Consider the following 27,104-nt stretch of genomic DNA (forward strand, 5'->3'; position numbering starts at 1 on the left):
GTACTCTAGGCAACTTGGACCGTTTATAGTAGTATTTGTATTTAGCTTATACCAATTTTCTTGTGGGGCGAACAATTGAATTTCATTGTAAAAGAATTATTGTAAATTGAAAGATTTTTAAACGGAAAAAAAAATTATTAAGAAAAAGGGTATTTTTGACAATAGGTGAATTATAATTGAAATAGGATTTTTAATAGAATTTTGGAGGGGTGCTAATAGTCCAACTCTTTGTAAATATACCGGTACTCTTCTCAAATTTCAACGGTCCAAGTTCTCACTTCTGCAAATTATATCATCGTAGGCCCAAAATCACAAGCCCAGGGGTGAATGAAAAGACCGAGCCCCGCGCAAATGCAATTCATTTATTTGTAAGAGAAGTCAAAACGTGTCGCCAATCAAATAATATAGATGATGATTCCAACATTCCAATGGCCGGCGGGAGCTATTGTCAAAAGGACAGAGAAATTCAAGAACAGACCAATATAGAGGAAGTAAAGAACAAGAGTTTTGAGGTGGATCCCGTACAACTTGCCAAAATGGCGAAGGGATTAATAGTACTTTCTTCAGATTTGGTGGTGCTCTTTATTATCTTCGGAGAGGAGATTTCCCATGTTTAGTAAGAAGAAACGAGAAGAGGGGAGAGGCATGGAAAGGAGAGAGAGGAACACAAGATGAGGAAAAAAGAAAGTCAAATTCAATTTCCTTATTTGGTTCTTATATATATGAAATTCTTTTTTCTTTTTCTTTTTTTTTTTGTATTGGGGTGTTACACCCTCCTTTGGTCTTGCCCTAACTTTGGCCAGGCACGTTTATGTACCAAAAAAATAAAATTTATTTTTTTGCCCTCTATTTTTTTTTCCTTCTTCTCCTTTCCTTTCCTTTCATTTCTTCAAATAAATACACCAATATCCATTAGAATTTTAAATTTAAAGTGAAACGGTCGAAATTTCACCACAAAAGTGAGCAATTGGGGGTACTAATACAGCTGTATAGTGCTCACTAGACACATTCGCTCGGGAAGAAAAAGAAGGAAAAGATAACAAGGAACCATCTTCTTTTTATCATGCGTCACTCTCTAGCTAGCTTGTTAGCCAAATTCTGGGGGAAAAGTGATGTACACAAGAGGGAATATTTCGTGGATTCCGCCTTCATCACATCATGATATTCGATTGCATGGCTGGATACTCTACTCATTAGTTCTTTTATATGTGGTTTGACAACTAAGCACATTCTTTTTACGTCGATTCCACAACATCCAAGTAAGTAATGGGTTTATGGGTAAAAAACAATTATGAAACCCTTCAAAGTCTCGTTAATTAGAGTAATGATATTCGAATTCCTTATTAGTCTATCTTGTTATTTTTTTATTCTATCTCCCCTCACTCCCCTAGTTTAATTTATCAATAACAAGTACATAATCATCAACAACACCACAACTTATCTTTTTCACCCATCTATCTATCACCTCCACCGACATATGATGATTTTCAATTTTAGATTTTATTAAATCTTATGAACAATTGGTGGGTTTTGTTGTTATTGATAATAGGGAAAAGGGCAAACACACCCACAACGTTTAGACAAATGAACAAAAACCCCTCCTAACGTTTCAAAAAAGACATTTACACCCAAATTCACTAACGAAAACAGTAACTTATAACAGAAATTACCGCTATACACTTCTAGCATATAAAAAAAATACAAGTTTAACTTGTGGTATTAATACCATAAAATTTTATTTAAATTTTAAACTTATATATTTAACAATTCTCCACATGTTATCATTTAAACTTGTATATTTATAATTACTTTTTTATGTTATTTATTATGGTATTAATTGAAATACAAGTTAACATTAATAACCAATTTTATTTATTTTTATTCTTGAGTAATGAATTAAATTTATTTGGCTTGAAGAGGGAATTTGATAAAAATTTAAATAGAGGAATTGAGTAATGAGGGTATATTTATAATTTTATTAATAATATATGGACAAATTGGATAATCAATAATTTTTTATATGGTAGAAGGGTATAACGGTAATTTCTATTAAAAGTTACTGTTTCCGTTAGTGAATGGGGGTGTAAATGTCTTTTTTGAAACGTTAGGGAGATTTTTGTCTTTTTTGTCTAAACGTTGAGGGTGTGTTTGTCCTTTTCCCTTGATAATATTGCTTTATGTGATTATCTAAGATTTTGTTTAATTTAATTTGGAATTTGATTAGGAGTTAATATTTGATTTAAATTATATATCAATTTAAAAAATGAGAGAGATATGAGAGATGAGAAATTAATCTATTGAGAGCTTGAGACAAAAAAATATATATTAATTTTTTATTATTTTTATTTTGTAATAAGGACAATTTTGAAATAAATAATATTAATTAAAACGTGGCAGCTACTGAGATAAATGTGTCAAATATCATCACTTTATTAACTATGAACTCCTTTTATTATCTCATACCTCTTATTTTAGATTTAAGAAGATAACCTATTTTATCAAAAATAAAATGTTTATGAGAGAAGTTATATTTTCTTAGTTTGTTCTTGCTTGTCTGCCTTGAGCAATTTTATTCTAGTATGAAATGAAATATGTCTAGTTATAATTCTTGTTGAATTTTAATGTTTTTTTTCGGTGTATTAAACCATCTGGTATCCGAAGACCACATTGGGTCCCGACTAATCGAGATTCGAGCCGGGTAAGACCACTACGACGGCAAAGCTCTTCCAATAAGTATTTAATGCAATTATATTCTCAAGCCTCGAATTGATGACCTTAATTAAGTTAGAACAACCTCATGCCAGTTGATCTACGTACTTGTTAGTAATTTTAATGTATTTCTTTTGGCCTATATACATATATATGTATACATATGTGCGTGCACCCACACACACACACACACACTAAATACACATTAAGGGTGAGCGTTCAGATCGAGTTGTACCTTATAACCCATTTGGGTTGTATTTCGGTTTGGGTTCAACCCGAACCGAATAACCAACCCGAACGGGTTAACTAACAAATAAAAAAAATTTAAAAACACTTTTGTAACCCTAACTATCACAATTCACACACACACACTTCTCATCCTCAGCCACCGCCTTCACTTTTCCTCTGCTTGTCCTCTTCTTCTTCTTTTTTTCTTTTCCTCTTTTTCTTCCGTCACTGCCAAATATCATCTTCTTTTCTTCTTCTTCTTATTTTCTTTTTCTTTTTCTTCTTCTTTAGTTCTTTTTCTCTTTTTCTTCTTCTTTAGTTCTTTTTCTCTTTTTCTTCTTCTTTAGTTCTTTTTGTCTTTTTCTTCTTCTTCTTCTTTCCTTCCGCCACCGCCCAAACATCTTCTTCTTCTTCTATCCTTCGCTGCTGCCAAAAATCTTCTTATTCTTCTTTTCCTCCTCCACTATCGAATATTTATTCTTCTTTTTCTGATTTCCCATTAATTAATTTTTAGTAATTAATTTTTTATTCTTAGTTAATTTTTTAATTTTATTTTGTCAAGTGTTGTTAATTTTTTTTTTGTTAATTGTTAAATATAAATTTGTTTATGTAATTTAGTTAATTTTTTGAGATTATGAGAAATGTAAAATTAGGGTGTGTAATTTAAGTCAACTTGAATTTGTAATCCGAACCGATTCAATTTGGTTTGGTTCGGGTTTATAATTTGAACCCGTTTAGGTTGAATTCTCCAAATTAAATGGGTTGAAACCTAAAACGAAACTCGAACAACCCAAACCGAAATTTGATTTGCCCACCCCTAATACACACACACATTCAAGGGTTGATGGTGGGTTCTAGTTGTCAAATGGAGAGAAAATCTTGTGGCCACTGTAGACAATCCATTTAACTAGTGAGAATAAATAACATATGTACTTTTATCAAGATATAACTATTCATCATTTGTTTAGTTGTTTTTTTCTCATAGACACCTCTCTCTTAAATCATAGTTGCTTTTGGTCATTTTCGCTTGTAGACCTAGCCTAAGATGGGTCCAATTTATGTATGCTCAAAATGGGACTCAATAATATTCGGATATCCTATAATAGAGTTAATCTATATTGTATATGATAGTGTTATTTAACAAAATAACAGTACTTCAACAAGAGGGCAAAAAAAAAAAAAAAGGTAAAAAGACCCTTCTGACTTCCTTGCCATAACCACGTAGATATTAATCTAGGTTTCTATCAAATACATGTTTAATGTAATGTCCGAGTTTTTTTTTTTAGGGAAAATTTCACAAATTTATAAATATATGCAATCTAAATTTACTAAAACTTTATATACATACATTTGTAGTACAACCCAAAGGTCTGACGAGCAATAATCTCAAAAATCTAATTTGACTAATATGCGGAGAGAAATCAATCTTTATTTAAACGGAATGAGCTCCCTCAACATATGTCAAGCACATAGTACCATTCCGCTATGAGCCAAATGGCATGTAATGTCAGAGTTAAAAGAAGATAAATATGATTGGTCAATTGGTCTACCAACCGTTGAAGTTTTTAGAAAGAGATTTCACGAAAAGCGAAAAGCCATGCACTCACTGGCCACTGCAAAATTTTTCACTTTAGAATCCCAGAACATGCGGGTTAGCTAGAGATGAGCTTATGATTATTGAAGAAGACAAGTTGAGAGTGGTGGTCCATATCCAACGGACATTCAACATATATACTTATCCACCCAACGGGTGTTTTGGAATGAAAAAAGTCTTTTGAAAATTCCTTAATTACTTGTCACACTCTTAATTAATTTACTAGATCGCCCTCTTCTTGATCTTCTCAGAAATTGACAAGTGTTGCTCATGTTCTCTCGCGCCTGCGTGCCTTGCCCCTTTCATCTACGTAATAAAGCAGGAACCATAGTCATAAAGCATAACTGCTTTCACACCTCAATCATCAACTCTCTAAAGCCCTAGCTAGTAGCTACTTAATTGGCTTCAACTACTATATATGTCAATATGTGCTGGGTCTCTCTTTTAAGCACAAGCGTACCATGCGTGCATGAGTGGTGGCAGCTAACTATACCATTTGTATTCTTTTAAAGCAGATCATTTAAGCTTATCAATATTAATTATAGGAAACTACATGGTACAGTTAAACCACGTTTTTTTTTTTATACTGAAATATTTTAGGCCTTTACTAAGCGGTTCGTCTAGCGGTCTCTCTAACATGATAGTAAAATTAAATTCAAGTGTTCACTTTGTGTCAATTAATTTTCTATTATTGTCCACTCGGCTTTTCGTTCAATGTTAACCCCTTTCTAGGGTTTTGCTACAATTTTTTTGTTGATAAGAAAGTCTAACAGTTACTGTGACATTTTAACCTACAAAAGCTTTATGCATACGAGGGAGGTTGCATCTGGTTCCATAAATGTCTACGCATGGTGGCCTATCGGGTTAATTATCAAACAGTTGACGTCTCTCATCACTAAAATCGAGCATTTTCTTTTACATTTTTATTACTAACGATTAAACTTGAAGAGCCTATGAAATACACGAACTCATTACTTTTGAAGATTCAAAGTTGGCGTTCAAGTCATCATATGGACAAGTGATTCTCTTGACAACTAGTTAGATTACAACAAGCGCGCGATTAGATATTGTGATAAGAGGACCATGTCCCAATAAAAGATAAGAATTAATGTTGACTAATTCTCATGATTTGTTCAGGTAAATGTGATTATCAATTTATCGAGTACGGCCACCTAGCCTATGATTGCGATTATTGACCTTTTGATGGATATATCATATCTTTAAAGCTCTCTGACACGTTGTGAGCACATACAGATATATAGACTAATTCGATGCAATTATTGTTAGAAAGAAACTACGAGGATGTAATTGAACATGAATTGCGATATCTCAACCGATTGCAAAATAATGATTGTTTGTCAATATAAGATAGAACTTTAGGGTGTGCATGATGTGAAAGATAAGTATAATCAGTATGGTAATTTTGTAGTAGGGACTTGACAAGAGTATTTTTCAAGCAGTGTTTTTTTTTTTTAATCAATTATTTGGATTTACATTTTAAGAAAGATACAGGTTAAAAATTATCAGTACATCACATTTATTTTGCCTTATGTTCATCCAACTGTTACAAAATTCTAACATATACTTTGCACCATATTTCTTTTCACATTTGTATCAACTAACCACTTTTGCATTAACAATATTAAATAATTTTAATAAAATGATTATTTTACCCCCAAATAAATTAGAAGATCATTTTATTTTATAAAAACTTTAAAAAAATATAATGATAAAAATATCCCTAAATTTAATAAAAAAATAAATCCTAAAACTAGAAATTTTTATTTTTAATAAAAATTATTTTAATATAAAATTATAATTATAAAAATAATTAAAAAATTTTGGGATTTAATAAAAACCCCCTAAATTATTTAAATTTTAGGGCTTATTCTTTTAAGAAATAAATTCAGTTATTTTAATAAAAATTTACAAAATTATACTTTTTTTAATAAATAAATTCATTTATTTATATTAAAATTTTGTAAAATCTAAATTTAGTAAAAATCAGTTGAGCACCTCTATTTGGTATTTATTTTTTATTAAATTTAGGGATATTTTTATGATTATAATTTTTTAATTTTAAAAGTTTTTATAAGATAAAATAGTCTTTTAATTTATTTAGGGGTAAAATTGTCATTTTATTAAAATTATTTAATAGTGTTAATGCAAAAGTGGCTAGTTGATAAAAATGTGAAAAAAAAGATGGTGCAAAGTACATGTTAAAATTTTGTAGTGGTTGAATGAATATAAGGCAAAATAAAAGCGGTGCAATGATAATTTCTCAAAAAATAATAGTAGTAAGCATGACCGAGAAGTTTCTAATTAGTTTTCTTAACTAGCCATCAAAGAGATATTGGTTAAAAAAAAAATCAATTTGTCTTTAATCACCCCTACTTTTTACATTTCCTAGTAATGTTATCCTTAAAACACAACAAGATCAAAGAAAACGAAATGTACCATTTCTCAAAGAGATTAATCACAATTATTTGAGTATGGTGAAAACGGAAAAATAGAACATGGTGATTTAACACAACACCGCCCTTTCAATTGTGCATTTAAACTTAATATTAGAAATGGTCCAGCATAGAGTTACTATGCCATAAATTTTAGGACCACGCACAATAAAAGCAGTAAATAATTAAATCCCATCAAATTGGATGGTCCAAATTCAGGAGCCAGCATGTGCTCCAAGTGTAAACACAGTACAGGGAAAGCTGCTCACTCTATTGAGACTTGTATTCTCCGCCTGGCTATCACGTGATCTGGACCATGGAGTCATGCACATCGATCTTTGATATTCTTTAATTTAATCATTATGTGTTGTTAATACAATCTTAATTAGCACGCTTAACTTGTGGTTTATTTGGATAAGTTCAGTGGGTCGAAGCAGAAACCAAGAAGGAAGTTGAAATGTGATATGCTATTAGTGGGAGAAGAGGAACTTGCGTTGGGCGGAAAGATAGAAAAAAAAACATATATATATACAATAGCACTATCAAAATCCTTATACAGAAGCAAATTAATTATATCTCCATAATCCTTAATTATTCTTTAAATTAATTTGTTTGACCAAGTGCCACATAAGAGTCACCAAAGGATTAAAAAGAAGAAAATAGTCGGCAGAATGGAAGAATTTAAGGGGTCTTTAAGGAGAGCATTAGGGAATCTAATGGACCAGGCAATTATTAGTAGGCCAACCCTTATGGTCCTAGAATTGGATTTTACAAGTAGAAATTCTTTTATGTTGATACATTAATTGCATATTGCTGTCGCTATAAATCTGAAGCCAAAGATTTGATTTTTGTATATATGTGCTCATCATCAATACCGTTCGGTCGGAATAAAACCTACCAACACAACAATTCTTTAAAATTTTCTTAATAATATGTAACCCCTCCTCTTTTTTCCTGCAAATAACTTTATAATCCTCATCTTTTGTTCAAAAGCTTTTCTTTCTTAAGTTTTCATAACTACGTCTAACTGGTTCAGTTATGACCCAATCAGAATGTTTCGAATTAAAATGAACCAATTCTACAACCCAAAAATTAAAAAAAAAAACATTCGGGTTTTTTTAAAGCCTCAAGAATAGAATAATTCACATCAAAATTAATATTTATTTCTTTATTCAAAACCTTCATTAATACTATGCATCTCTTTTAATATATGAAGAGTTAGGTGGGACGAATTTACACAAACCATGTTTATGCTTATTTAATAAATTGTTCATATGTTGACAAAATTTTCAGCCCTCTTAACTGATCACCTATATATTCTTTTTCAATATTTATTTGCAATGATTGTTTTTTAATATAAACATCAGAGACCCCATCCAAGCATGGAGGGGGAGCAAAATCTGGTGGAGCTTATATGAACTTCTCGATATATAATAATTAATGGTGGTCCAAATACTGATGAGGATTTGGGAGCCGAAGCAATCAGGCAACGATTATAACATTTGGTTTAAATTAATATAGCCTGTACATTATAAAGAAAATTTGTAGAAGATGCAGAAGAGAACCTGAGGAGGGCCACTTCCTTGAGTTCCTTCCCTTCCAAACGGATGGATGGCCTAAAGGACCTTTTTTCCCCCCTTCTCTTTTCCTTTTCTTTTAAATTCACTTTTTCTTTTGTAGTAAAGAAGACATTTTATGCTTTTCAAATAAATAAATAAATAAATGAAATTATGGTCCCCCTATGAAGACCTAATGCTTTATAGAAATATTTTTATTTAATATTTTATGTACAGTAAAATTAGGTCTATCACTTAAAAAATACATAATTAAAGCCTAAAGCAGAAGCTTAGAATAACCTTAAAGATAACTTTCTCCGCTCAACGAGGAGACTTGAACCCTCTACTTTAAAGATAATGGAAAAAAGAGTCAAACATCTCAACAAATGAATTGTTACCTTCATTGGAATATTAAAATGTAGTAAATAACTATTCATTTCTTTTATTAATATGATTCTTTTTCTTTACTTAGGTTAAAAATAACTATGTGGTGCTACTTGTAAAATATATAAATCAAGAATTAGTAATAATTTATGGTTAAAATTTAACTAATTTTTAATTCTTAATCTAACTATTAACCATTAATTATCACCCTAACTAGTTTTACTCTGGAGAGAATGCCTCCCAATTTAAACATAAAGTAGGACTGTTATCAGTTACTTAAACTGTTATTAATTATAGGAATCAGTCATATAAATTTTATACAATGATCTAATGATCTCCAATGAGAGAAACACAGGCACTCCACCTCACCACAAAAACTCCCTATTTAATTATAAATTAAGCCTAGCAAAAAATTGAAAAATCTAAACAGCAACCTCAACCTCTCTCAATAACTTTTCAAATTAACAAGAGAAAAATTGCAATGTACAAGGTATACACCCATAATCTTCCTAATTGGAAGGGTTAATTAATATATGGGAGAAGCCTCCTTCCAACGAATTAATTAACGACCATTGAGTTAAATTCTAAGTCTTGATTTGGGGGCAATGGAAGAGAGCGAGAGAAGGCCATGAGCTTTTTGGCCTCGGAATTCCATTGATGCTCAATATCTTCTGATATTCTTCTTGCATCAATAGACGCACCAAGCAGCCCCCGTTTATTAAATCCTACGGCATACAAACCATGAGCTCCTTTCCATCCATTCGGAAACTCCATCCGAGGAAACCCATCTTTCTCCGAAAACATTTCCGTATCCTGACGACATATTAAAATCCCAATTTAATTTAAAATCTTGATATAAATATATGTTTACATATCTTGTAATTTTTTTTTTTAACTTTATATCTCTTGTAATTAATTTACAGATTGATTACTTATAAAAGGAAGTTAGGTACCTTTAGCCAATATGGTACATTGCTTTTGTAACCCGTAGCTAGGATGATTGCATCATAATTTTCTATACTCCCATCAATAAACTCAGCAGCATGGTGCGTTAGTCTCTTAATAGCTCGACAAACCTGGGTTCCAAAAATCAAAATATAACACAATGTTTAAAATAGACAAATAGATCATGAGAATCATGATCATATACATGTAATTAGTGTAACCTTAATGTTGCCGCTTCTGATCTTTGCTAGAGTGCCAACATCTAGTACTGGCGTCTTACCAGACACGTTCTTGAGTTCAAGCGGGCCAAGTTTAGGGCGAATGAGTCCAAACTGAGAAGTGTCTCCCAGCATTAACCACGACATTAGAAGTAAAAATTGATCCACAAGGCGCACGGGGAACCACTTGAGTAAGCACATGGACAGTCCAAAAGTTGATCTCCCTATCATCTCTTGAGGCAAAACGTGCACCTGCAACACTTGAACCAAAAGTTGCTTGCTTTAATTTTCAAACCTTAATTTATTTTATACATGATGATATCATTCATGACAACATCCCATAACCTAAAATGAAATACTCAGACTATTTCTTTCCAGAGAGGAAAGGAAAAAATTACAAAGTATATTAAACTTTATGATTATGTGAATTTTCAGCTGGCTATGACCAATCTTGCGCATGCATACGAGTTCCAAGAAAGTTAGAGAACAAATAAAGATGGAAATATATTATGCAAAGAATGATTATGTATATATATTAAGCAAAAACTGATCTGGTAAGCAACTTCGTATATAAGCACATGTGGATTAGTTGCTATAACAAAAGCAATGTCAACCACTGGATCATTACTCTATATTATGCAAATTAAAGTTAAAAAGTTAAGGTATATATGCTGACCGTATCTCTAACGACGAGGGAAGGTCGAGCATTGTAGTTGCAGAGATCTAAAGATACCTCCATGCCTGAGTTCCCGCAGCCAACAACAAGCACGTTCTTGTCACGAAACAGCTCCCCGGTCTTGTAAGAGCTTGAGTGAAAGATTGGTCCTCGAAAACCATCCATTCCTTCAATATAAGGCACAACTTCCTCAGCATTTTCACCCGTCGCAACAATCAGCCACTGACACAGATACACAGTCTCCTCTTGTTTGAGCCCTTGCTGAGTCTTGACTCGCCACAACCTACTAAGATGATCATACTCAGCATTAACCACAGTGGTGTTGAAAACTGGGTCCAAGCCGAAATGGTTTGTGTAGGTCTCCAAGTAGGTTAAAAACTGCTGTTTGGTTGGATAGGTAGGGAAATTAGAAGGGAATGGCATGAGAGGGAGCTGACAGAATTGTTTAGGGAGATGAAGCCGGAGACGATCGTAGGTTTTGAGCTGCCACAAAGAAGCTATGCAATTAGCCCTTTCGAGAATCAAGCTTGGGACTCCTTTTTCTGTAAGACAAGCCGCTGTGGCTAGCCCTGATGGACCAGCACCAACTATGACTGGTCCAGGCACCATTATGCGTCTAGCTGCTGATATTGCGGCCTTCTTATTGTTAAAATGATCATGAACCCTCTTGCCTTCTACTTCTTTCAAGTGATTATTATTATCCATTATCAGCAAACCCAAGAACCAAAACCCACAATAGTACTACTACCACTTAGCAAGTTAAACAAGTAGTTGATGATGATGAAGATGACCAGGAATCTAAATCAGTAGTAAAATTTTATATGTATCTAGTATATGGGGATATTGGGTTCAAATTTTGAGACATGGTTTTATCTTATCTGATCCACAAAGGGATTTGACGGAGATATTGAGCGAAAATTTTCCAGGATTTGAGGGAGAATATAGATTATTGAGAGAGTCTTATCTATTTTTTGCGAAATTATTGAGGGCCTGGTCTCTCTAGGCTATTTTGCAGAACCAAGAATAGGGCTTATTTATACAAGTGGCAGTCAGTAGCCAAGGGTGTAATTAAACAGGCATTGTCATAGTAATAACTAACCTTTAACAAACAACAAACTCTTCTTCATTCATATTCACCGACTAATTGGACGAAGGGAACAAAATGCATATATACAAATAGTCAAAGTCTGGTTACTTATATAAAGACAAGTAGCTAATTCTATTGTGACACATACAGAAACTACACAACTCGATCGATCAACACCAGTTAGTGTTTTGGGACGACTTGCGGTTTTCGTCGACCAATAATTTCCAGGTATGGGATATTTTATTTATTTATTTTTCTTTTTTAAGTGCTTACTCTTAATGCTTGTGGATGCTTGAAGCTTTTGTTTGAGGGACCCACAAAATTGTGGGTTTCTGTCGAGAGGCATCAAAACTGACCCGTTGATGGCCTATTTGACAGTTCCTAACCATCTGATTTGAAGGCTTTCTCTAGTTACTCATCAAGTCATCATATACTCCTTTGACCCATTGGGGAATAATTTTCAGTTTGAGACGGTTAGTGATATAAGAAGCTAAATACTTGGTAACAACAAATGGATGAAAGAGAGAAGTACAATATAAACTTATTTAAATGCAATGAACAAAAATTTATTACACCTTCAACGTTGGTTTACATTAAATAATTCTTCTACCCAAAAAAAAAAAAAAAAGACTGTAAAGAATTATCCTTGGATAGTAAGGTTAGCATTATAGTAACTTTCGTAGTTGTCACTTAACTGTGATGATCCAAGATTCTCTAACTTCCCAATAAATTAGGGATTCTCCATAATTAGGATGCAATAAAATAGTGGGATGGCAAATAAGAATCAATTTACACTAATTCAAGTGAAGTGATAAGTTGTCCACTATGTTGATTCTTTTCAAGAGAAGAGATAGACCCTCCACAATAGTGCCCTGTGAGTTTGGAGATCCCACCATTTCTATTCTTGTTTCAAATATAAAATCAGATTTTGCAACAAACAGTATCTTTTTCTTCCGAGATTCTTTCCTTGAAAACTCTAAAACCTTTTGACGCGTGCACAGAAGAGCCCTTTTGATTTGGTATTTCCTTGACATTTTAAGATTTGCCCAATCCTATATAACCTCTTTTCACTTTTACACAAAAGCTACATAATCTTGCTCTATTTTTTTCTAAAAAAGCCCTTCCAATTTATTTTAAACACTAGGCATTGCTAAATTAATTGAAGATTAACCAAGATCACTAATTTTTTTTTTTTTTTGCAAAAGGGAAGGGCCTGCATGCTTTCAAGGTCATAAGTTGACCTTATGATGGGTGTATCAAAACGGGTATGTTATGCAGTCAACTTGTACAAAATTAGAAACCCCACGCCAAAGATACTCTAAATTTTCTTAGTTATTACAACTCATGCAGCATGTTACAGCAGTGAAGAGGAATATTCTAGGCCATTGTTAGTGGCCATGTTCATAATTGAGTCTGACATATTCAGAGTATCCATGATCCCACCTTGTACACTACTCGAGTTCTTCAGAAGCAAATTGTTAAATTTTGATTTGAACAAGAACAACTTTTTTCATTTTGAACTTTAAAGTATGTATCTCTCGCAAAAGATGGCCGGATATTTTCTTGAAGAGACGTTCAATAGTCCCTTTAAATTTTACAAGTTAAATATATACAGTGAGCCAATTAATGGCCATGGGTAATGAGTGTAAGCTAAGTTTCCAAAAACAAGACAAATGGTTGGTTACTTGGTCGTTATTAAGATTCTTAATATGTAACTACTCAGCCTAATGCTCCATATTCTGCTACTGCTTTGTCATTTGCGTACCCGTGTGAATCTACTTTCAATAGTCCATGCGCATCAATGCTATACAGATCTTTCTTCAAAACTAGCCAGGTATTGTGCTTCATGTCCTAATCAGTTAATCAGCTAGGCAACATCTATTAAGCTTAGTATACACATTATTTTTTCTACGGGAATTATCACAAAATAATAAAGTAACCTACTTGTACTCATTCTTGTAATTGCAGGAACCAATTAATATTATACAAATGCCAGCATTACCCACCAAAAAGAAACTAATAACAGTGCATCTGGCAGATCTTGTCCTCAAATCCTATCGGTAATTACATTATTACAGCATATATAATATCTTAACATTTAATATAATTCAATATGTCACGTCTGCTATAATTAACAAAAATAATTAATAAGCAGAACCGTGAAGCTAAATGATTGACACGGTCAAATAAGCTTCTTATATGTTCATCGAGCGTAGGTTTTATGGGAAAGACATAAAAGGAAACTCCTTGGATTAATTGTTGATCGACAAAATAATTTAGAACTATAATTAATTAAACTAACAGATGTAGCCTTTTTGTGTTACTTATGAGCTAGCTAGCCTTATTGATCTATTAAGATAGTATATTTATTTGTTAACTACAATTAATTTGTAAAAAATGCTTCCAGGTAATTGGAACTCAATTTTTTATTGGTGCAGAAATACTATGAAATTTTTAATCTATAATACCAATTAGTTTCATATTAGCATCTTTAGCCTTTACGTATTACTAACTAGACTATCTAGACCTCTAGATGTTTTAGATCGTGTAATGATGACATTACCGACGACGAAATTCAAGGATTTCATAAAAATATCTTGAAAGAATGTAGGCCCTCCGAATTATATACACGGACGCATAAGATCTCGGGTTATTTGTATGTGTATAATTATTATAAATCAAGCACTAAAAATAATGATGAGTGAGAGGTAATGGTCCTTATAAATTAATCAAACTATTATACAAATAAAAGTTTGTCTAAAAAAGCAAAAGAAAAGGGCCATGAATGTCTAATTTCGAAGGGTGAGAGTAAGACCTCCTCTTTGAAGCCGACCCTCTTTGCTTTATCTTTCAAAGAACAAACTTATAGAAAATTAAAGAGAAAAGAAAATGGCGTTTCCAAAAAAGAGAGAGGGAGAGAAGAAAATGGGGGTGAAGAAATCCAATCAAATGTATAGAGAATTTGATTATATTTATACCAACTAGAAGAATAGGAAACTCAAATATCGTGTGAACCTCTTAACTGACAATTTTTTTTTTCTTTTGAGAAGCTTTTAACTGACATTAATTATGCATGATTATGCTTTCTTTTATTGTTTAATTACTTATTAAGGAACGTCAACAAAGTTGTTAAACACAATTTTTTAAAAAATAAAAAATAAGGGACATATACCATTCTATAACTCTCTTTATTTCTTTCTTCTTTAGTGCTACCAAGAATAAAAATTTAGTGATATAATAATCAAGAGTAGAAAGAAGATAAAAAATAGTAAGCAAAGCATCCGACTTTGTCATAATTTGAATGCAACACATGAAAATAACTGGCTGTCTAAATTTTAATTAGAGTTCAGTTGAGCATATATATGCCCATCAAATTAACTTTAAACGGTGATTTTGTATTTACTTATAATGCGACTGAGATTCTCAATTATTATCACTTTAAGGTCGGACTTGATCATCATTGTTGCATATATTCTAATCTAAATTAAAGTTCGAATTATGCTTTAACAAATGCATATGACTCGTGCTCGTGAAGCATAAATAAAACAGCAAAAAATGCCAGCCTAAGGAATAATATTATCTTAAGGTAAAAGGAGAAACATCCCCTCGAAGTTCCATAAGACATTCCATTTTGTGATGCCCATATACATCAAAGTTGTAATTTTCACTATCGTGCAGAAATGTCTGCAGGGCTTTGCTTAAGCTGAGAAGTCATTTAACCCAAAGTTTAAACTCGGAAGACGATGTCCAAAGAATGGCATTTGGAGCTTGCTTTTCAGCCTCACTCACATCCAAGACTTATTTGGGTTTGTGTCTTGATCTAACGCATGTGGTTGAGTACTCACTGTTTGAGCTTAATTCGTGTTTAAGGACATTCAAAGATAAAATATATAAGTTCAAACTTGTTCTGATACCATATTGAGGAATCACCTATGAATTTAAATAATAATATAAGGAATCATAAGTATTCACTTTTATTCATTTTCATAAGCATAAAGGCTCAATTTACCCGGTGAATGAAAATGTAAAATGAAAACGGTACAATTAAAATGATTTTAGGAATTTAATTAATTAACAAGAAATAGACAATAAAATATTTCTGTGAATTGTTAAAATTGAGAAAACATCTTTGGTGTTTATTGTCCATATTTCTATCTCTACTTTGATTCTCTTCATCGTTCCTGAAGCTGGAGAGCGAAAGTTTTGGCCTTTCAGGTTGTATATCTACATATTGCTAATCCTTGATTCTCTTCAACGGTCTTCTTTGAGTCTCATGCAATAACTAAGAAGCCAGACGTTTAAATACTTGTCAATGAATTGTTTTATCTAGAAATTGATCGTCTTGTAATAAATGAGAAAATCGATCATCATTTTCCAAAAACCCATATACTTCTCTGCAGCTCCTTTATTATTATTATTCTTGGCTTCTCCCTTTCTAAATCTTTTGAGAAGCCTAAAATGGTAAAAAACAAAGTATAAAGTAAAAACAGTAAACCTATAATCAAAGAATAAGCTTTCCAACTTCTGTCATTGAGAATTTTGATCTCGGTCATGCCCCATATGCATATAACACAATCGAATCTGGCTAATTTCACTTGAAAAAAAGAGGTAAGAATTTCAGTAAAATAATTGTTAATTTCCACTCCTTCATTTAAAAACACCAAATGCGACGAGAGAATCCACATGGCAATCACTTTCTTCCAGTTCTACTCATCGGGACCTTTCCATCAGGAATGTTACAATAACTTTTTAATCAGTTTAAAAAAAAAAAATTGACAAGCTGGAAAGGACAACTTGCGCCAATGTTCTTTTCTTTTCTAATAATATTAAGCAAAAGCACCAATATCAGTCAGTCAAGATCCTCGACGTGATTGATCTTATTATTCAAAAATTTGTCTACCACGTCAATGATGACGTACTTAATGGAAGGTTTGGTTAGATATTGATTAATTAGTGTAAAATAAAAGCCATGTGATCTAAGTACAATGTAATGTCTCAATGCAGAGAATGTTAGGTACAGAAATATAAAGCCAAAGGAACACGAGAAGAAGCGGCTAATCAAAATTAATTAAGACCTAATACGTATGAACCCCCACCCCACGTGGCATTAGGGAGAAAGATTAATGGGTTCTTGGAAAAGGGAAAGAATTTTAGATGAGCCTAATCGAGATATTTCAAAGAAGAATCGGGATTTCCTTGAATACAATGCGCGCCTTGGCTTAATGGACCGTTATTAGTTTTTAATCTTCCACATAAGAAGAGGAAGTCGGGATTAAGAAGCCATTAATCTTTTTACCAAACATTTTCGGTTCATATGTTAAAAAAAAAAAAATTATCAGTTCCCCTACTGAAATTTATATATACCATTTATCCTTCACTGTTTTGCTAATAATCAATAACCCCATTAGCACATAAAAATTTTAAGAAAAAGATAGATAAATTGATCATTTACTTGCTTGATATTTGATTTTTAGAATATGGCATATATATTTATTATAAGGAAAAATGATTAAAAATACAATAAAATTATCTTAATTACTATTAATGTTTTTATTCATGATGAAGCCTATATTTCTATTTTTGGTACTTAAAATTGTTATTTTGATTTTAATTTGTAATATTTGAATAATTTACTATAAATATGAATAAAAAGAAAAAGTATTTGAAAACAAAGGTAATAATGTAAGACTACGGTGCTAGGGAGATCTAGAGTATTATGAAAGTAGGGAAATTATCCACCGTCAATCTGTTTTTTCACCGTTTTTAAAAAATCCACAATTTTTTTTTTTTGCAGCGCTCCACCTGAAATTGACATTTTTTTCATTGGTCCACTCTCGTTATAACACCGTTAGAACTTTGCTGACATTATAAGGGTAAAATTGTCATTTCACAATGACATTGTGGTAGAAATGTGCAAAACAATATAACTTCTAAGTACAATTCAGTAAAAAAAAAATTCAGAATTGTGTATTTTTGAAAAAAAAAAAGGTGGTCAGTGAATAATTTATCTTTTACATTTGAAGGTAAAAAAAGTTATTCACATAATATTTTGTTAGTTTTCTTAATAGTCTCCAAACTGAAGTGAAAAAGTAAAAAAAAAATGTAACTTCAGGTAGATTCCAATAATAAAAAAAAAGATTGTGTGTTTTTGAAAAAGTTAAAAAAAACGGGTAGACATTGGATAATTTCCCATGAAAGTAAAGGGGTGGTAAGTGATATGTATTAATTTCCCTTAAAAAAAAGTAATGTCTAGGAATCCCATATTTAAGTCTTGATTTGAAACTTAATTGATGTAATAATTATCTATTAGATGATATAATAGATTAATTAGCAATGTCACAATTTATCATCTAATATATGATTAATATAATACTACGAATGAAGTTAGAATTCAAATATTAAGATACAAGCATTATTAAAAAAAAAAAAAGGAAAAGAACCAACTTTTGAGCTATGGAAGTATCGGAGATCAAGAAATTACATGCGCCGCCAGGTCAAATACTAGTTTCTTTTCAACCATGGACTAATGCAAGAATTGGGCCTCAAGGCCCTTGAGGATGACCTTCTTTAGATTAGAGGCATCACACAAGAGTGCCAAGATTCCATTGTATTGGTTCATGTTTGAAAATTCACTGTTGTAATCAAGAGAAAATGATGAAAAAGAAAAGAGAAGAAAAGATTCTGTATCAAAGATATATTCATTTTGTTTTACGTGAGACAATCTTTCACTTTCCTTCGGATTTTGATACGTACGTGGTGTCATACTATATAAAAGATCTTCCCAACATCTTACTCGATTTTGTTGCCTACTTTGGGGAAACCGTAAGCCTGTGTTTAGAGCATTGCAATTTGCATTGCTCTGAATAAAATTAAAATCCATTGTACTATATTGTACTTAGTGGCAGATCAAGCCAAGTGATTTTCCGATAGTTAAATTACATAGTGATAAAACGTGAAAACAAAATTTTTACGGGTTTTTTTTTTTTTTTTTTTTGAGACTGATTAATCATCAGATTACTGCATTACACAGATATTTACAACAATTGCTTATTGTAGCAGAGGTATTACACTGATATTTACAATCAGATATACATGATTGGAACTTACATTATTACAATGAATTCTATGAAGTACATGCCCAATACAAATAACCCCTCACAGGAGAGGATGTCCATACTCCACTTGCATTTCGCAAGGGAGAAGGATATAAAGAACATTTAGCCCCCACAATGCTTTTGTGGGGGCTAGAACCGCTGCCCTCACAATGCTTGTGAGGGCAGCAGCCCACCACTTCGGCCAAGGCCGAAGTGGCAATTTTTACGGGTTTATTAGTTATGAAAGTTATTTTAATAGATTTAATGGGACTAAATTAAATAATAATAAAATCAATCATATGGGTTATTGTGAGCTTATCATTTTTTAATCAAAGAGTAGGTTTTTGTAATTGTTATAGTTAATGTTTAAATTTTGTAGTTTATAGGTTTATGTGGCTCTTTTCACATACCTAATGGGGCTATTTTAATAAATTTAACAGAGGTTAATTTTAAACTTAAGTAATTTTCTCTTTAATTCTTAAAATTATTTCCTCCACCAGAGGGCTTGAGCCTCCACTGGTTATGAGCTACATTTTCCACTTATTGTATTGTATTATATTATGATGGATTAAAGTTGAATACGATATCATTGCCGTTGTATGGATTATATTGTATAAATTTGTGCACATTTTATCTTGTTTGACATATATTGTAATTTCATTTTCCCTTACTTATTTTTCATATCTTTCTTTCATTTCCTCTCCTTTCTTTCCATTTTTTTCAAACTAAACACGGGCTAAATTTATTTTAAATACTTAATTTTATTGGTATTTATGCGGAATACAAATGTTTATTCCTCAACGGCATAAATGTTTGATTTCTGTTTGAAAATACAAATATTATTATCACAATTTACAACCCAAAACTCGTGAATTATTCGTGTCTTCTTTCTTAAGGAAATTCAGCCAAAGGATTAAAATATTTTCAATGTACATAATTGTAATTACGAATTTCCCCAAACATGCAATCACATAAATAAATCTTAAACTCTACTTGAATCAATAAAATATCTTGTGGAAAATGGAAACTGCAAGCAAGGATTCAGAAAACGGGGAAAATAAACACAAATGGGCCAGTAAGCCTAAAAAAGCCCAGCAGTGAAATTACGTGGTCTAGCCTCGAAAATAAAAAGAAAAGAATGTTGAGCCCAATCAAAGCATTGAACCTTCAAAATCAGCTCAGTCCCTCCCAAGCAAAACGTCAGCTAAAACTGGTAGATGTAGAGGAAATTGAGGTTGAAGATGCAACAACAAATATGGAAACACATTGGCGGGAGCTGGTAGCCAGCCTTGCCAGCAGCCATGAGGGTTTTAAGCTGGAACGTTCGAGGTCTGGGGAAGCTTCGAACGCGCCTAGCTATAAAGAAAGTTCTCCACCTGCATTAACCTCATCTTTTCTTTTGTTGTAAACAAAGATGACGGCTCAGCAGGTTGCCACAATTTGTAAAAATTTTGATTTTGAGAACCGTTTTGTAGTTGATAGAAATGGAATGGGAGGAGGGTTAGCACTCTTCTGGAATTCAGGAGTTGATGTCACTATTAAATCTTATAGCTCTCACCATATTTATGCAATTGTGCAAAATCATAGCGATAAGATTTGGAGATGCACTTGGGTTTATGGCCACGCAGAAGCCAGTCAAAAGCATCATACATGGACTTTACTCAAAAGGTTACCTGAGCTCTACTCATATTCTTGGTGTTGTTTTGGCAATTTTAACGAAATTCTAGATTTTCATGAAAAATCGGGGGGGCATGAACGAAGTGTAAATATGGTGGCTGATTTTAGGGAGACCATTAAAGCCTGTGATTTGATGGATATGAGTTATAAAGGGCACAAATACACGTGGTCAAATAGGAGATTTAGAGGCAACTATATCGAAGAAAGACTGGATAGATTCTTGTGTAGCAAGGATTGGGATAAGAACTTTCAAAACCTCCTAGCAACAAATTTGGTGAGCTGGGTCTCAGACCACTGCCCAATCATGTTCGAGGTAAAAGAAATGTGTAAAAGGTTGAATTACAAGAGAAGATCCTTCCTTCCCCCGAGACCACTACAAGGATATGTGGAGCTCGTACGAGGCTTGCAGCAACATTTGAAAGGTAAATGGGATCTCTTTTAGGCTAGAAGATGGGAAAGTCCAGTGCAACGATTTCAGATGGTGGCAAAAAGGTCTTTAGCTCGGCTTAAAATTTGGAGCAAAAAAGAGTTTGAAGGTAGGAAAAAGAAGCAAAATGATATGATGGAGCAACTGGAAAAGGCTTGGTAGAAGCTATCTCAGGTTGTGGATGGGAAAGAAATCATGAAGCTAGAAACTCAAGTAAACAACATGTTGATCGAGGAAGAAATGTATTAGAAGCAAAGATCAAGAGCGGATTGGCTATGGGAAGGCGATAAAAACACAAAGTTTTTTCACTCCAAAGCATCAGCTCGGAAGAGAAAAAACAAAATTTGGGGAGTTGAAGGTTCTCAAGGGCACTGGATAAACGAACAAGAAGGAATAGAAATGGAGTTTTGTGATTACTTCCAGCAGCTTTTCACCTCAGCTAGACCAAGTCAGAGCCAGATTAATGAAGCTCTAAAAATGATGCTGCCAAAAGTTATGCCCGAGATGAATGCTTAATTGAAGGAACCATTTACTCCCAAAGATATAACAAGTGCATTATTAGAAATGTGTCCAACAAAAGCCTCAGGGCCAAATGGTCTGCATACTATGTTTTTTCAAAAGCATTGGCAAATAGTTGGCATTAGAGTGATCAAAACATGCCTACACATTTTAAACGAGCAAGGTACCTTAGAATCCCTCAATCACACTTTTATTGCTCTTACTCCTAAGATTGAGAAGACTAAGGCAGTATCTGATTTTAGACCAATAAGTCTTTGCAATGTGGTGTATAGGATTATAACCAAAGCAATAGCAAATAAGCTGAAACCAATCTTGACTCATATTATTTCTTCAAACCAAAGTGCATTCATCCCTGATAGGCTCATTACAGACAATGTGATTATCGATTATGGATACCTCTATAAAATTCAGCATAGCAAAGGAAAGAGGAATGGTTTAATGGCTTTGAAATTAGACATCAACAAAGCTTATGATAGACTTGAATGGAGCTTTTTGAAACAATCTTTGATAGCTTTGGGGTTCTCAACAAAATGGATAGGCCTGGTCATGAGATGTATTACAACTTCTTTATTTTCCATAATTATCAATGGGATTCCAGTGGGACGAATTCAGCCTCAAAAGGGCCTTAGCCAGGGGTGTCCCATCTCTCCATACCTGTTCATTCTTTGTGCATAAGTCTTTTCAAACTTGCTGACTCAAACGGAAAGGGAGCAAAAGATCGGAGGCTTAAGATTTGCAAAATATGTCATTATTTCACATTTGCTCTTTGCAGATGATAGCTTAATTTTCAGCAGAGCTTCGGTAACTGATTGCAAGGTCTTGAAGGAGATTTTTGACTGCTATGCAAAGGCCTCTAGGCATATTTTTAACCTCGAGAAGTCCTCTATGTTTTTTAGCGGGAGGGTCACCAACAATCAGCTCACGGTAATAAGAGATCTCCTACAATTGAAGGTGGTGTATCTAAGTACAAAAAATACTTAGGCTTACCATCCATGATGGGCAGAAAAAATATAAGTTTTTTCTTGAGGTTAAGCTTAAGGTGCTGAGCAAAATCTCAAATTGGCATCACAAACAGTTTTCCAGTGGTGGGAAAGAGATCCTAATAAAGGTAGTAACACAAGCAGTTCCAGCTTATGCTATAAGCGTATTCAAGCTTCCGAAGGGATTATGTAAAGATATTCAAAAAGCAATTGCAAAGTTCTGGTGGGGCTCCAAAAAAGATAGGCATAAGATTCATTGGTCGATGTGGGATAGCTTAAGCAAAGCAAAAAGTAGAGGGGGGATGGGTTTCAGAGATCTAACTAGTTTCAACCAAGCTTTGGTGGCTAAACAAGGGTGGAGACTTCTTCGATTCCCAAATTCCCTAATGGCAAGAGTGATGCAAGCTAAATATTACAAAACTCTACTTTTTAGAATGCAAAGGAAGGTTCTAATCCCTCTTTCATTTGGAGAAGCATATTATGGGGAAGGCAAGTAATCAAGAAATGGGTGAGATGGAGAATAGGAAATGGAAGGAAAGTCTTGGTTTACAAAGATAACTGGATCCCAAGACCAGTCACTTTCAAGCCTTTCTCCCTCAAAATTTACCCGCTGAGACAATGGTGGTTGACCTCATTGATGCTAACAACAAGTAGAGAGTAGATAAATTAAAGCAACATTTCATATAGGAAAATATAGAAGCTATCATCCAGATCCCTTTACCTAGAAGCTGCGAGGAAGATGTTGCTTTGTGGCATTTCGATAAAAGAAGGGAGTACATTGTGAAGAGTGGCTATCAAATAGCCCTCAATCTCAAGTTCCCAAATGCGCCTACCAACTCAGAAAACGGCTCTAGGCATTGGAAATTTCTGTGGATGCTTGACTTGCCTGAGAAGATCAAGATTTTCATGTGGAGGGTGATAAAAAACATTTTACCTACTGCTAAACATTTGTGGAAAAGGAAAAGCCTGCAAGATCCAATCTGTCAAAGATGTAAGAAGGACGTGGAAACTATAAAGCATGTCTTAGTGGAGTGCAAAGCTGCAAGGAAGGTATGTGAGCTAGCTCCACTCCCTCTGCACTCACATACTGAGCAGAGCCAAGATTTTCTCAATACAGTCCAATGTTTATGCTCCAGAGCAAGGAAAAAGGAAGCAGAGCTAATGGTGGTGTACTGCTGGATGATTTGGTTTGCAATGAACAATTTTATTTTTGAAGGGAAGAAGCTATGGCCAAGGATTTCAGTAGCCAAAGCAGAATCAGTTTTGGAGGCTTATCAAAGAGTGAGAAAAGCCGAATCAGTAAAAGTCAGCTCTTATAGAAGAGCAAATCAGCAGAGATGGAAACCTCCCCCAGAAAATGTCATAAAGCTTAATGTAGATGCAGCTATAAACAATAAAGACCAAGTGACAGGGCTGGGAGCAGTAATTAGAAATTCAGATGGATTGGTTATAGTCGCTGGAATCAAGCAAGCTCAATTAAGGGAGGGGGTCAGTTTAGTAGAAGCAGAAGCCATTCAATGGGGGTTGCATGTGGCAAAGAAAGCAGCCATCTCCAGTTTAATTGTGGAAACTAATTGCAAAGAAGTGGCTGACTTAATCAACAACACAAAGGGTAGCCGAACATAATTTTTTTTTGGATAATTTCATATATCCAAAGTCAAAAAAGGATTTTCAAAGTGTTCAATTCTATTTTATTCCTAGAATCTGTAATGCCTATGCCCATGCCTTAGCAAACTTTGCTTTAAGGAATGATTCATTTGCCATTTGGCTTGGAACCTTTCCAGTAGATGTGCAGAATGTACTCAATAGTGTTGTCCATTTGGAATGAAAGGTTTACTTTCTATTAAAAATAAATAAAATAAAATATCTTGTGGGAAGATAAGAAGTTTAGGATTCAAGTTCCGCTCAGATAGATGAAAATAAATTTATTTTCTTCTAATATATTACATTCCCCAAAATTCAAACTCTGATGACTAAATTGATACAATTGCTTGAGAGCCACTTAGCCACGCCCCTGCAGACAAAATGATAACACCATATTAGAGAGAAAAGATGTTAGATTGTTGTTAAGCTATAATTATATTTTTTTATTAAAAAAAAACTCATTATATTTTCAAACTAATAACTATACAATATGTTGCGTACATTTAGAGGTGAGCAAAATATCTAAAGAATCAATCGGAAACCCGAAGCAAATCGAAAAAGCAAACGGTTAATATAAAAAAAATTAAGAAGTAAAAAAAATACAAAGGATTTAAAGGGAAAGAAAATGAACCAAAACAATTTGTATTAGTTATGGAAGTTATTTTAATAGATTTAATGGGACTAAATTAAATAATAATAAAATCAATTGAATAGGTTATTGTAGACACGTCATTTTTTAATCAAAGAGTAGGTTTTGGTAATTGTTATAGTTAATGTTTAAATTTTATAGTTTATAGGTTTATGCGGTTATTTTCACATACCTAACAGGGCTATTTTAATAAATTTAACAGAGGCTAATTTTAAACTCAAGTAATTTTCTCTTTAATTCTAATTAAAGGGGCTATTTTAAAAATTACATGTTTAATTTTAAAATAGCCCTTTAATTTTCTCTTTAATTCGTTTTTTCCCCTTTAAATTTAACAGAGGCTAATTTTCGAACCGAAAACCCAAATCAAATCGAACTGATAAAGTAATCAGTCAATATAAAAAAAAATTAACTAGTGGAAAAATAAAAAAAAATACAAAGGATTTAAAGGGGAAAAAACGAACCGAAACAATATGTAATTTTTGATATGTTAATCTAGGTTAGCTCATTTTTGCCCACACTCATAGGTACATTTCAGTTAGCACTATACACTATTTTATATTTACAAATTTTTTGTTCAATGTTGTACCTATATTACAATACCCCCTTTACTATTTTGAAATTAAATCATTGACATGTTTAATTTAAAACCTTGCACTCCTTTTTAATTACAATTTGTTAATATATCAGGGTATTTTTTTACAATCACTATCAAATTTCATTTAGCACTTTACGCCCTTTTTATTTCAATTTTTTTAATAAATATTATGATACTTTTTTCTTATATTCATAAATTATGTAATCCCAATAGTTCTATTACAAATAGTATTATAATTTTTCATACTTTTTTTTATCATGTTATTTAATTCAAGTATTTCTATATTATGGGTGCGTTTATAATTGTTTTTTTTATTTGCACTAAAGGTGTTCAGAATCCAATCCGATCTATTCAATCCATCTGATCCATAAAAATTCGATTTGTAAAAATATGATCCGTGGATTAGATCAAATTGAAAATTTGAAAATCTACAGTTGGTTGATTGAATATGAATTTACTTCTGTAAATCCGTAAAAATCCACGAATCCGTTTAAAAAATTTATTTAATAAAAAAATTAAACTTGTGAATTTGGTATTAGTACTTACTAATAAATAAATAAGTTAGAATATGGTTACATTAACACCATATTATATCTTATGAATATGGTAATTATTACTTGTGAAGATGGTATTAGTACTTAGTAATAAATAAATAAGTTAGAATATGGTTACATTAACACTATATTATATCTTATCTGATAATATTATAAAATAAAAATAATTAAATAAACAAATATAGCTTACTAAGCAGTTAATTTTTATGTACTGATGTAAACAAATGAGATTTTTTTCTTTTTGGTGTGTTATATTTTGAATGTGTTTTCTAGCTTTACTTAAGCAATTAATTTATTTAAATCTTATTTAATCTTGAATGTGATTGGTAGGAAAATTATTTTTATATTAATTTTTTTATTTAGTTAGTTCATGGATAGGACGGAATAAAAAAATTTTAGCTTGCAAACTAATCAGCAAAATGGTGGATTGGATATGGATTGGGTTAAATCCGCATTCGATCCGCAAATGTACAGATTGGATTTGAATTGAATTTCATCCATTTTTGGATTAGATTGGATTAAAAATTTATAATCTACAAAATCGTGGATCGAATATGAATTGATGTCCAATCCGCAAAATTCGATCCGCAAACACCCCTAATTTGAGCCCTTAGATTTATAATTGTTTTTTGCTATATTTGACCTGTAAACTCGTGATTTTGTTAGTAACACATGGCATTCATTGTTATATTTTTGGATTAGGCCACTAATATTTTCTAAGTTTTGTATGGTTTATCATGTAGTTCCTCATGTAACCATATACCTATTTTACCTTGGTCTGGATTTGGAGATTATGCAATATTTATGGACACATGACACATTATAAGTGGCTATATATTTTAGCACTTATAATATATATTTACTAATTATTAATTAAATTTATTTATAAAAGAAATTTCAGTAATTAGTAGATATATTTGTTATTATTAGAAAATAGTAATTATTATAATTTAATTTGATCATCAATTACTATATCAATTTGGCAACCGTATTATGCAAACAATGGGGCAAATCTTGCTGTTAGTGTTATTATTATTACTATTAACTACAATCTTATGTTAATATGAGTAGCTAGAAATTATAAATATGAAATTCGATAGTGGATTAAAAAAAAT

At 32.5% G+C, this 27,104-nt stretch overlaps 1 protein-coding gene across 1 annotated transcript; it reads right to left on the minus strand.

Moving 5' to 3' along the window:
• Window positions 1-9,347: 9,347 nt before the first annotated feature.
• LOC102614828 (indole-3-pyruvate monooxygenase YUCCA2) lies at window positions 9,348-11,912 on the minus strand. Its single transcript, XM_006475554.4, has 4 exons — window positions 10,764-11,912; window positions 10,091-10,339; window positions 9,878-10,000; window positions 9,348-9,737 (listed from the first exon to the last, which is right to left on the minus strand). The coding sequence occupies exons 1-4, from the start codon at window positions 11,466-11,468 to the stop codon at window positions 9,483-9,485; spliced, it is 1,332 nt and encodes a 443-aa protein (XP_006475617.1). The 5' UTR covers window positions 11,469-11,912; the 3' UTR covers window positions 9,348-9,482.
• Between the last annotated feature and the right edge of the window lie 15,192 nt (window positions 11,913-27,104).

The sequence above is a fragment of the Citrus sinensis genome, chromosome 1 (genome assembly GCF_022201045.2).
Source record: "Citrus sinensis cultivar Valencia sweet orange chromosome 1, DVS_A1.0, whole genome shotgun sequence".
Lineage (NCBI taxonomy): Eukaryota > Viridiplantae > Streptophyta > Magnoliopsida > Sapindales > Rutaceae > Citrus > Citrus sinensis.